The 13,107-nt window shown below is 41.5% G+C and overlaps 1 protein-coding gene across 15 annotated transcripts in view; it reads left to right on the plus strand.

Annotated features, from left to right (window-relative positions):
• Nucleotides 1–13,107, plus strand: part of DTNB (dystrobrevin beta) — a 194,092-nt gene that overhangs the window by 74,642 nt on the left and 106,343 nt on the right. For all 15 annotated transcript variants that reach the window (XM_084514052.1, XM_084514051.1, XM_084514048.1 and 12 more), the window contains one exon: nt 12,002–12,079. In XM_084514052.1, coding sequence (XP_084370178.1) covers nt 12,002–12,079 — 78 coding nt within the window. The remainder of the gene's footprint in view (nt 1–12,001; nt 12,080–13,107) is intronic.

The raw sequence follows: 13,107 nt of genomic DNA on the forward strand, positions 1-13,107 counted from the left end.
TCTACATCTAAACGTCATTAAAGACCTCCAGGGATGGTGACTCCACCACTTCCCTGGGCAGCCCATTCCAATGCCTCAGAACCCTTTCCGTAAAGAAGTTCTTCCTAACATCCAACCTAAACCCAATACCAGTGATACCACACTGAATGCCACGTTCACAACACGAACCGCCTTTCATAAAGATGCAGCAGAACTTACCGTGACGTTTCGTCCTGGTGAGTAATTTACGTGTTCTTGGTTACTGGGAGTGGAGCAGTGTGATGGTGAACCAAAACAGCAGAAACCCGGCCATGGTTGGGCATTAGCGGCTGCGAACAGCGCGCTGCCCCTGCTGCCATCGGCTCTCATCACAGAGTGCGGGGATTTGCTCCCCGTGGTACGCAACTTTTTGTCAGATCTCAGGTATTTGTGTATGATCTCAGATTTGTGGTTAGTTCTCAACTTTTTATCGTGTCTGTTTTCATTTCATCCTGATCATCTTAACAGAAGCATACGCTGTAAACTGTTTTGTAAATTACAACAAAAAATTAAAATAGTCTGTGCATCGTTTTGGCAGCTCAAATAATGTAAATCTCCAGAGGATGGAGCAAAAAGTTGAAACCTTTGGTCCCCTCGCCCAGGAAAAGCCAGGCTGGCTGACAGGAGCTGCTAATCTCGTCTTTGGTACCCAGTCAGGTCTGCACCATTATTGTATCCAAACGCGTTTGAAATGTTTCCTTTTGGCAAATATTTAGCCTGCTATTTTTGAATTATAGTTTTTTGACTGAAATTGTTGTCGGATTACACTTAGTTGGGTTATGTTTTATGCCTTTCTTCACATCAAGATAGCTTTTGGCAGGATTACTACTCAGTGCTAGTAGGAAAATTAGTCATAGTTAAACAGATGTAAAAGCTCCATAAGGGCTTGTAGAAAACTTAACTCAAAATATTCCAGGGAAGTAGAGATCACATTTCTCACTCCTAATCACAAACATAAAACCAACACTTTTGAGTAGCATAAGAACAGAAATTGGCCATTTTCTGCTGATTAAAATAACAAAGAGAACAAACCAGTAATCGATCTGTAATATATACATGTAAGTTTTGTTGGGAAGTTGCTCACGTGATTTGCACTGGAATGGAGTGGTGAGATCCAATTTACTACTACAGTTATGTTCCCTTTCTATAGGAGGAAAATGTTGGCTCAGCATATCCGTGGATGTATTTGCCCTTGGTGCTCTCATTGGAGGAGTGTTAGCAGCTATTTTTAAACAATTCCTAATTTTTTCTTACAAATACAGTGTCAGAAAGTAGTACATTACAGTGAGGAACTGCTGACAGTCATCTGGCACTTGGAATTTTACAGAAGTCTGCAAAGTCAGTGTTCAGTGCCTTCCTGCAACTGCAGTCATATCCATTATTTGAATTAAGATATCATAATTTTTCAGAAATATTTAAACAATACTGTGATCTGGATATTTTAGGGGACTGGTAAAGGATTACAGAGAATTTTGTGTCTGGTTCTTTGCCACCTAGGGATAACTGTAAGTACATTTCCATTCTCAGGTTTGTTTCAGCTGTGCATTGAACTGGTTTGTCCCACAGGTACAGGTTTCATCTGTTTTCTTTTGTTGCATGTGCAAAAACAAAGAAAAATTACACAAGTAGCAGAAACTTAGATCTGTCTCCTTTACTGAAGGTAATGTGCATTTTTACAATAAACTTTATTTTCTATTTAACAATAGAAATAACATGTTATTTCTATTGTTAAAAAAATAACAATAGAAATAACAGTGGTAATGTTTTCCCACTTTTTGCTTTTCACATTTGCATGAAGGTCACTCACGCTACACTAAAAGTAGAATTGGTCTTCAGTGACTTTGTGCAAAAGCGCAAATCAGACAAAATTGAGATATTCAGTTCCAAGCAATATCTGCCTGTGTGACAGAAAGCCCTTTTTATTTGAAACTGAAGAAGTCTAAATAGTTGCAGAATAGAAATAGAATGTCAACAATTCAACTCTTTTCAAAATTTTCTCATTGTAACAGCATATTTTAAATATTGTGGTTTCCGGGTTTAAAGCAGAGCGACACTTTAAAACTTTTTATTATGGAGAGGGGGGTTAGTTTCTTGTTTCCTAATCCCAGTTCCTACCCCAGATTAGAAAAACAAGCAAAAGAAGAAATCACCCTCTATGGTAAGATGTAATGTATTCTTGGTATAGTGTAGTGTATTCCTACTTTTATAGGATAGTTTTTCAAAATACACGCAGCAGGAAAAGCAGGAAATGCGTGTTGCATTGATAAGTCATTCTGACAGAAGCTGCTACCTTGCAGCTTCTCATGGCTGCTTGTTAACTGCTGGAGAACGTTGGCCTTGGTTGCCTGCCAAAGTGTAGCTCTGAATTTGCATCTTTCACCTCCTGAATCTGGCTGGTAATTCCAACTTCTGAGTCTGATGGGTTTTGTATCATAGATTTACCTTCAGTCATTGTGTATATATATGACAGACAGAAGTTTCCGAAACTTGTCCTGCTGTGAAGTTTTTCCCTTATATTTTTGAGCAAAAGAGCTCAAAACACATACAGAGATGCTACTACAGTTATTTCCTTAACCAGAGTTCATGGAGTCCAAATGAGTCATCCCAATCATTTAACTAGAACCACAAATGCAACAGAGACTGGGAGATTTCCTTGAATTATTCCTGGTGCAAAGCAGAAAATATATTAAAAAAAATAGGTATTTTGTAAAAATAATTAACATTTATAACAGATGGAATTTGCCACAGTCATGAAAGTTCATGTGCTTTATTGCCCTCGTTATTCAAAATCTGCAAGGATATTTCTAAGTAGAATTTGTTCATTTTGGTTTCTGTTCCTTGGAGTTTGTTATATCCGTGCTGTGTACTGCTGTGTGTTTTTATTACAAATAAGCTAAATGTACGTGTAGGTTGCCATCAAACCACCACTTATTTTGTCTGCTAAGTAGGAGGTTTGGAGTTAGGATTATCTCTGTGAATTGCATGTTTTCCAGCTTTCAGTTTTTCCTGTGTTTCTTCAGTGAACCATCCCTGATTTTCAACCTCCCTCCTGAATTGCAGTTCCAAAAATTGAATGCAGTTCCATTTGTGTTCTTACAGTGCCAAGTGCAGCAGAGCCCCCCTCAGTTCCCAGAAATTACTCCTCCTTCTGCGCATGGTTATTGCATCTGGCTGTTCTGCTCCAGCGGCACACCGGGGATGCTTGCTTAGCTGACTGCCATGAACCCTCGTGCCCTTTACAGCTATTTTCCCAAGATGAAGTCTGTTTGCATCCCCAATCTGTTAGTTGAAAAGGGCAATTCTAACACCCCTTTGCTTTCTGTTGTGAAGTTTAAGTTGTCATTATGAGCTATTGCATTTTTAAACAGGTTTTCTTTCACTTCGTTGGCCTGCCTTCAGTGCCTCCTATTGAACAGATGTATTGATCTTATATTTTACTTACTCGAGCATGTAGTCAGAGGGAGAAGGCAGCAGGAGATCATTATTTAGATTTGAATAATAAATAATGGGGCTTTTTATGGTCTTAGTTATATATAATGCATAGTACAAAAGAAGTAATTCATTTCTTCCTACTTGGTGATAGACACCGAGTAATTAGAGGAGAAGAGTTTATACAGCAAATAATAGTAAAGGAATTGGCCTCTTAAGTAGTAGAACAAATTTGCTCAGTAGAGAGGACTCTGGAGAGAAAATTCACCCATCTTGTGCTCACTGTTAGGAGATGCATGGTGTGACCTACTGAAGTCCTGGCTGATGAATTTCAGAACACGTATATATCTGACACAGGTCCCAGAAGTGTCTCAAGTACTCAGAAGGGGTGGTCAGGCGTTGGGACGGGTTGCCCAGGGAGGTGGTGGAGTCACCGTCCCTGGGGGTGTTCAAGGAGAGGCTGGATGTGGAGCTTGGGGACATGGTTTAGTGGGTGACATTGGTGGTAGGGGGATGGTTGGACCAGATGATCTTGGAGGGCTTTTCCAACCCTAATGATTCTAATTCTATGATTCTGAGCAGTTTTTGAATTCTTCAGGCAGAGTGGAATAGTAAAGACAATGTTTAGGAAGAAGTCTGAAACCATTTTCACATAATCTTACTTAAAAGTAGCTCTGCAGACTGCTGCTGCTGCAGCTATCTGAAGCTTCGGTATCTGCAGCATTCCACGATATCCCTGCCTGCTGACACCAGCCCTCCTCTTTTAATTTAATGTGTGCCTGTATCACATGTTTAGCACACATTATCTACATTGTCCTCTGCAGAGTCCTTGCCATTTGCTTGTGAAGCTTCAAAATAGCTGCCGGTGTGTTCCTTGAAACTCCATTCTCTTGCCTAGCCTGTGAGTTACAGGTTAAAGCTTGTGTCTTGCTTTTAGATAGTCTTGACGTATACACTTAAGGAAGAGAATAGCCACTGCTTGTGTAAAGGCAGCCTGAAAGCCATCAGGAAGTACACGAAGCCTGAGTATTCTGCTCTTCCCAGCTGCCTGCTCACCGCTTGGCCCCTGAGCATGTGTGGGTTTGTGGTGACTTGCTGCTCGTGGTGGATGCGGGGCAGGCTGCTCCCTTCTGCAGATCCGACTGAGCAGAGACCGTAGTGTAAGACGAAAAGGCAGCCTGATTTGGGATGCAGTGTGATCACGGGCATGGGTTGCTCGAAGAGGCTGTGGAGTCTCTGCCCTTGGGGTAATTAAAAATATGACTGGGCAGCCTGCTGCGGCTGGTCCAGCCTGGGCAGGGAGCTGGGACTGGGTGGTGTCAAGAGGCCCCCTCCTGCCTCAGCGGGTCTGTGACCTGGACCAGCCGGCTGCAAGAAGCACTTTTGGGACACCAGGGGTGACCGATCAGGCTGTTGGCAGTGCCAAAAACCCTCCGTTAGCTGGAGGTGGTCTGCCAGGATGGAGCCTGCCCCTTCCCATCTGCTCCCACCAGCACCCGGGCTTTGCCTGGGTCCTTGCTGCTGGCCACGCGCCGTCCTCGGGCAGATTCCCGATGAAATGCTGGTGGCTGTTACATCAGAGAAAAAACAAAGATGCAAAGTCAAAGGAATAAGCTCGAGATCAAGTCCTAGTCCTGCATATACTGTTAGTTGAGTCTACTTGGGACTGTTTTTCACCAGTGAAGCCAGCTGGCTCAGAACTGTTCTGTCCGTGCTATTAATCTTCCTTACCTTCCACAAGAGCCGAGCCACATCTGAACGGCTTCCTGGGAGTAGTTCCTGGCTCCGTCTTCTCCCAGGAATTGCTGGGAATTGCTGCTTGACTCAGACCAGAACTGTGCTAGGGTCTGCTAACAATTTACACATGTAGATGATCACGTTCCTGGATTTTGGAAGACTCCCTGGCATGGTTTTGCTTACTAAATATAAGTGGGGCCAAACTGGCTCTGGATCAGGCCATCAAACTGCACTCTGAAGACTTGTCAGATATAAACAGTAGGAACAGTTTGAAAATGAGATGTGCTGGAGCTCTTCAACCTCAAGTCAGCAAATGACATCTCAAAATTTTTATTACAATTTTTGGAGGATTTGCAGTGTGAGGGGGAAGATTTCAATTGTATTACTGACGTCATCCTTATAGAGCATTTTGCATACAGTAAAATGGCTTTATCCTCTCCCAGGGAGGGGGGAAGATAACCATTCTCATGCTCCCTCTAACCTGCTCCCCCCCCCCTCCACTCTTCTACCCTCTGAACCTCAGTTTGGGAGCCATCTCAGCCTACCCATGACCAACTATTGCTGCTGCAGTGCTGATCATTGCATCACCGAGTGTTTTTAGTGGGAAAAGAATGATTTCACGTGCACACAATCCTGGACGGAGAATACTGCTCTGTGCTCATCCCCATAGCTTATAGGTTGTTGTGAAGGAAGGAGATGGTGATAGTAGTAGGTAATGAAACTGGAAATTACTGAAATTGGGCCTGCCCTCTTGTTAGCATGATGAGCTGGCGTGGCATCCTCAGCAATGCAGCCTCAGACTGGAAAGTTTGGTGTGTGCTCCCATGCAAAACCCAACAGCAATCCTGGAGCAAATGTCAGGACAAGCGGCTGGACTGCAGTGATGCAGATTGCTAAAGCGTGTAAGGAAAGCAAAGGCTGCTGTTAGGGGAAAGAAGGAACGTGTATCTGGGGGCATAACCTTGACTGTGTCACTTTAAAAGCATCGCAGCATTTGTTTTTATGGGCGAAACCAGGTGGCACTGCTGGCAGACGGGGACTGTGCTTTACCTCGGGTAACCTCAGTCATGACTGTTCTTTGGGGAAATTCCCTTTGGTCTCTCCTGAGGAACAAAGGTAAGACAGAGGAGGTGTGTTATTGCACTATTACCTAAATGTGTTGACATAGTCCTCCCAGCAATAAGGTGTGAGAAAAGCAGGTCACATTTATGCTGCTTTGAATCCTTCCTGATAGGTTACAGGAGAAAGAGATTAGTTTTCACAGGGTTGTTTGTGGAAATCTCCCCAAGGACTTCTCACGGTTGTTAAGCAAATAAATGCCATTTCTTTATTCCCGTGGAAATGCCATGCAAGAGAGACCAAGATTTATATCGAATCGCATTGCACTTTACAGTCTGTGTCTTTCTTACCTGGAAGTATGAAGTAGCATAGGAAACATTAAGGGAAAAAAAAAGTTAATGCTGCATGTGTTGTTAGAAACAAACAGCTCTAATGAGTTTAAGTTCATCTTTCCCGACCTTCAGTATGAGAAATAATGAATCACCCAGGAAAATAATGAACCTCACTTTGTTGCTTTTTCCAGCTGACACCTTGTCAGAGGGAAGCAAAAGGACTGTCATGGCAGTTGGGACATTATTTTTACAGTTTCATGGCATTGTATTTCATCAACTGTTATTTTGGTGTTTTGTTGTGTTGTTGTTGTGTTGTTTTTTCCAATTAATAAACTGAACTAGGATTCCATATGGATTTGAGTACGCTTCTTTTGTAATAAGCTTTAAGTTAATGCAAATCTTTAATATAAAGATCTTGACTAGTGTCTGCTAGCTGTGGTGCCAGCCTGCCTCGCACCTAGAAGTGCTAAATGCCTCCATACCTCTGCCTACGTAAATATACCTAGGTAAATATCCACAAAACTGACAGTTTTCTGTTAGATCTCTCCTTAAATTTCTGTCAGCATGGCTGTAAATGGAATAATAACATGCAGAGGGTATGGTCAGCCACTCTCTGTAGTGTAGTGGGATTTAATATAAGTATGATTTTTCATTTTTATGCGTGTAACTTATATCTTTGACTTGTGCCTACCTTCTGGTGTTGGTCAGGTCTTTGCTGTAATTCTTTGTAGCTCTCTTTGCACAAAGCAATGCAACCTGGATGGACTGCGAGTGGGGCTCCTGAGCAGTACCAAGAAGGCTCATAGTATCTGTTATTACCTTTATAGTGCAGGACTTCCCAGGTTATAGAGCAAAACTCACCTGTAAAGTTAGCAAATATATTCAAGAGTTCATGTCTGTTCAGTTCATATGTAGGTAAACACAGTAAGTGCAATTTAAAAGAAGTAACAGAAAAGACTGGCAGATATCATGCAGTTATCCCTATTTCCATCCCTATTTAAAGAATAACTTAATTCTAGGAATTAGTAGATAATTAAGCAAATGCTAGTGTTTACTACACTGCTTATCAGTGGACCTGAAAATGACTCTCTTTTTTGTTATATGCAATATACTGTCTGGTTCTGGCAGACAAACATTGAGTAAAGGGAGGAAACATATGTTTGTACCAGAAGCTTAGCTTGAACTTCTGCTGCTTGACATCATTGGGACCCTTCAGACCCTATTTAATTGTCCTTTCCTAGGGACAGTGAAATGTGTCTACTTCCAGAATTCCAGGTGTCCATCACTGGCTTCAGTCTCATCAATTCCGGGTCTGAAAGACAGTTTTTTTATATTTTTTTAATTGGATGCAGTGGCAGCCCTTACCTCTCGAGTATAGATTGCTTTTCCTGAGCTTTGCATTTTCCAAGTCTCTGTAGACTGATGGGATCAAATATATCATGTCACTGTGCTGATTGCATCAGCAAGCTCAGATAGAAGTGTTTAGGGTTTGGTAAATTTTGTTTATTGTTGCTTTTTTTAGAGGTCCCTTTGCAAGATGATTGTCCAGCACAGCAAAAAGTCTCTGGACTTGGTTGCTTCTATTTACTGAGCTTTTAGACTTCTGGGGCCTGAGAGATGTCCTGGGTTTGTTCTGGACCTTCACCAGCCAAGTCTAAATGAAGACTTAGCCCTAGGCTTAATTGGATTTTTCTTCAGAATGTGCAATGATTTCCCTACTTAGGAAAACTGTTGACACGTTTCTTATTTCTCATTTTTAGACAAGATTACCGAGAACAGATGTGACAGCAGCTTCAATTACATCTGAATCTCGTAGGTTTTTACAGGTAGGAGCAGGTAATTAAAGGGTAAATATTAATGATAGAAGTCAAGATCTTTGATTTAATTAGAGTTCTGGCAGTAACTCATAGGAGTTTGGTGACATGTTTAGGAAAATGATGGGAAGATCTAAGAACAGGATATCATCCATCCTGGGTTAGACCAAAGAGCTTAGTCCAGTATCTTGTGTCCAGTAGTAGCCAGAAGTGGATGCATAGAGAGGGAGCTGGTCACAGCAGAAGAGACAGGGAATGTTCATACTTAAACATGGTTTGGAAAAAATATAAAAAGACAAAAAAACTGCTAGGGCTGGAAAACTCAAACTTCTGTTACCTTCTTTAAGATGATTTAAGGTGTTTTAGCTTCACAGAATCACAGAATTCTCTAGGTTGGAAGAGACCTCAAGATCATCGAGTCCAACCTCTGACCTAACGCTAGCAGTCCCCACTAAACCATATCCCTAAGCTCTACATCTAAACGTCTTTTGAAGACTTCCAGGGATGGTGACTCCACCACTTCCCTGGGCAGCCTGTTCCAATGCCTCACAACCCTTTCAGTGAAGAAGTTCTTCCTAACATCTAACCTAAACCTCCCCTGGCTCAACTTAAGCCCATTCCCCCTCGTCCTGTCACCAGGCACGTGGGAGAACAGACCAACCCCATCTCACTACAGCCTCCTTTGAGGTACCTGTAGAGAGCGATAAGGTCGCCCCTGAGCCTCCTCTTCTCCAGGCTAAAGCTTATATATTGAACGTATGAAACCCATGGATGTATTTAATCCATTTTCAAAATACTGTTACTTATCAAGTGGTTACTGTGCCTTCTGTTCATTTCATGCTCAGTTCATTTTGAAATCTTTGTAAAAGCTACATACATCAGTAAAAAGTCACCCTTCCCATTTAATGCAACTTCTGAATCTCCGTACCAGTTCTGATTTGGGGTTTTCTCATGTCTCAGGTGCTTGGATAGTTGCATTTTCTGGTGAGGCAGAAAAACCTCTCCTCAGTAGCTGCTTTGTCTTGTTTATGGTGATAGGGTAACTCTCATAAGCATCTCAGAGGGGACATTTGGTTATATTCCATTTGAATCAGAAATCGGTAAAATAAAACCAATCCCAGTTTCATAAAGAAGCTCTTTTGCTACTCCATTGGTATGGTGTACATGGTTACAGCCTGCTTCTGGTGTCACAACCAGTATGATTTTTCTGTCACGGTTATACAAGAAAATACAGTGCCACCTTAACAGAGTTCCTATTTTCTGAGCAGACACTCCCTAAAAATGTATAAATGGCCTCAAGAAATCGTCTGGACTGGGACAGGCTTTATTGTAAGCAGTAAATAATATGGAGTTGTGCAGTTAGGTATCTTCTAACCAGATGTCACTGTTTAATTTTTTTCCTTGTCTTTATCACTGTGAGCAGGGATTTAGCTGGAAAAACAAGGACACTGGTATTTGCAGAACTGGAATGAGCATGTGGAAATGTCTTATAATGATACCAAAAACAGATTGCGAGTGGTGAATTACATCCACTTTCCTTCTAAAAGAGCCATTTAAAAGCAATGTTGTAATAAAATAAAGAATTATCCTGACTCAAAATAATAGGTCCACGTAGGTGAACTTCTGTGGGATGACAGAAGATGTGCCCTCGTGTGAAATTTGTTACTTAAAGTAAAATGGATCGTGCGAAAACACAGCGATCCCTTTATGCATCTGGTGGCCACGAGCACGCTGTGCCCCGCTGGCAGCGCCACGCTCACGTCCTGGGCGTCTCGGGAACGGCTGCTGTGAGCTTGCAGAACCCCTCTGCTGAAATGTGATGCCCCGGGGTTAATTTCACATACCCCAAAATGATTATCAGTAACGAGGTGGCATTTATTGTGGGTCTGATTTTCCCTCCCAAAGCAAACAAAGCGAAACCCAACAGCCTGCTTCATTGCTAATGCGCACAAAAGCCATGAGCCAATAGTTGTTGCTGAAAAATGCAGTTTTTGTCACAAAAGCTAGGTGTTTGTCTGACAGCAGCCCATATTGTTTTCAGATTTGCCTAGCAGGAGAATGCAAAGTCGGTAAGTGAATCCTTAGGGAAAAAGAGGAACTTTGAACTGTAGCTGTGGGCTGAACGTTTCTGATGCTCAGTCGAGAGGTAAATAAGGGGATAAAGGGACAAAGAGGGAGATGCTGTTAATTACCTGCTTATTAGCAGAGGATGCATTTGCATGTTCACTCACAGCATTAATAGATTCCAGATGTACCACAGCATGTCACGGCCATCAGGTTACCAAGTTTCCAGTGTGTTATAATTGCATTTCTGCTTTTTTGTACAGTACGAAGTTCTTTTTCCAAAGCAGCAGATTCAGTAAATATCTTATGACCAGGGCATTTCTCAGGATAATGTTGTATTTCAGAATAACCTGAACGTTGAAACATACAGCATAATTATTTCTGGGCTAATCTGTCTGGAAAGAATGCAGTAAGACCTGCGAGGAATATGATTTTTGTGATTTCACCTCTTTGGCAGCAGGTGATTCTTATACGTGTTTGGTTCTCCAGATTGGTGGGCTCTGAAAGCTACTGAATGAAATAAGCTAATGAGTCCTAAGCCAGTTCCTGGTATTTAGAAATCCCGAACAGAAGCAGGGTCACTGCAGCAGGCACCAGGAATGGCAGGGAATCCAAAAACTGAAAAGCTCTGTTAGGACAAATGTGTTCTGTGCTGCTGGATCGTATACAAAGTTTGCAAGAATTAATCTCAACTGTAAATCTAAGTGTCAGTGAACAGGAAGATGATGGCAAATAGAAAACTGAAGATTTTAGGGCTGTGTTTTCAAAAAAAAACATGCCGTTTTTCTCTGTTACAACCTGTACGAGACATTTTGTTTAACGTGCAAATTGAGCTGCTGTCTGCGCATGGGCAGCTCTGCGTGTCTTTGGAAGTCTCCTTCTAAAGGATGGTAGGTGTGCTCGGAGGCTAAATGCCAGCAAACACTGACTCTGCGGTGGCAGCTCCTGCAGGTCGTCCCCCCTGACTCAAGCTCACCAGCAGAGCTGCCAGGGGGTGCCCCGGGCACGTCAATCCCATCCCACACCCTGCATGCCCATCAGCACGGCCTTCAGAAAACTTCCAGGGCTGTAAAACAGCAAATATGGGAACATCATCCCATGGTTTTGTGGTTAGGGTGGTAAGGAACACGAGGTGCTCTGTTGGATTCTTCCAACTAACGTGAAATTTTCTCATTAGAAATCAAAGTCAAGCAGGTGCTGTGGTGGTTGTATAATTGATGGCTTATTGTAATGAGTCATTGCCTCGTTTCTTTAAACGTTTCAAATAATTCCCCTAATTTGAATGGTTCCTACATCTGCTTGAAGTATTAGACAATACCAAAGGTCAGCTATTTGATCACAAATGTTAGTTTTACCTTCATTTTAAAGATACGCATGAATTGTGAAAGTTAGTTAGAATAGAGCAGTTCAGTGCCTTTCTGCTGTTCTTTGACCTGATATTGTCACAGAAAACAGTGGTGTCCTTTTCTTTTCTTTTTTTTTTTTTTTTTTCTTTTCTTATCTTTTTGTTCTTTAAATCACTAACTGGAATAAATACTTTTATTTTAGTCCTCCTCGACCTCTGACTAATATGAACGATACCATGGTGACCCACATGTCCTCTGGAGCACCTACACCAACAAAAAGGTACGTGTGCTTTGCGATGGTTATTGTTTGTTTCTGTGAGAGGTTTTATATATATATATATATATGCATATATATATGGATTTTGATGGATTTTGTATCACTAGGACTTTTCTAACGTGTTTCAAGTAACACTGCTAGTTCAAAGAATGTATACAGCATCCATTAAAGCAGGAATTGTTTGCAGTGTCTCTTTTTGTGGTCTCTCCAAATAGTGATTTGCTTTTATTGCAATAGATGTTATGAGTGTGACTGAAGAAATATCTAAACAGAACTAAAGAGATTTTTGTTGTTCTTATTAAATAGAGCATTACTTTCAAAGCTGTTCTGAGAAAGGCTGCTCTTGTTGTATCATAGGCTCCAGTGCTTACAAAGCAAAGTAATTCTGTTTCTGCTTGAGACATTTCACATAATGAGTTTACTTTGTTGGCTTTATTAATGCTTGTTCTCCACACCAAACTGTTTCGCTGCCAAAGTTCTTTAGTTGCCCACGTCTAGTAGAGGCTAGTAGATGTTACAGTTGAATTTGTGTTTACATTTACTTATTTTCATATATGGAAATTATTGTATGGAAATTATAGTATAAGTGTACGTATGTAAATACAAAATACACTGTTGAATCAATTTGCACTTTTCTTTCTTGGTAAGTTACGCTAGGGAGAATAGCAAGGTGCTTCACTGAAGACTTAACTTGCCCAAAGCTGTGAATGAGTAAGTGTTCCCTGCAGGGAAAGAGAAACTGAACTGAAAAAATGTTCCTAAACTTTAATGACAAGCTAGTACTAAAGAGTAAGACAAATCCCTCATTTTCAGCAACAGGGTTAAGCAAAGGTCCGCGTACTTTCCTTCTGTTTTGCGAGACAAAAAAGTGAGTTGTATGTGCAGTTTTGAACTGGCTACGATGGAATTTAAAAATCTGTTTCTAAATCACACAATTCAGTATGTACAACCTGTATACAACGTGCAGTGCAGTGTACGATTCAAATTCCCTTTGTGCTGAATTAGAAGTGAGGAGGCTGAGGGTGAGCAAT

The sequence above is a fragment of the Aythya ferina genome (assembly GCF_964211825.1).
Source record: "Aythya ferina genome assembly, chromosome: 3".
Taxonomy (NCBI): Eukaryota; Metazoa; Chordata; class Aves; order Anseriformes; family Anatidae; genus Aythya; species Aythya ferina.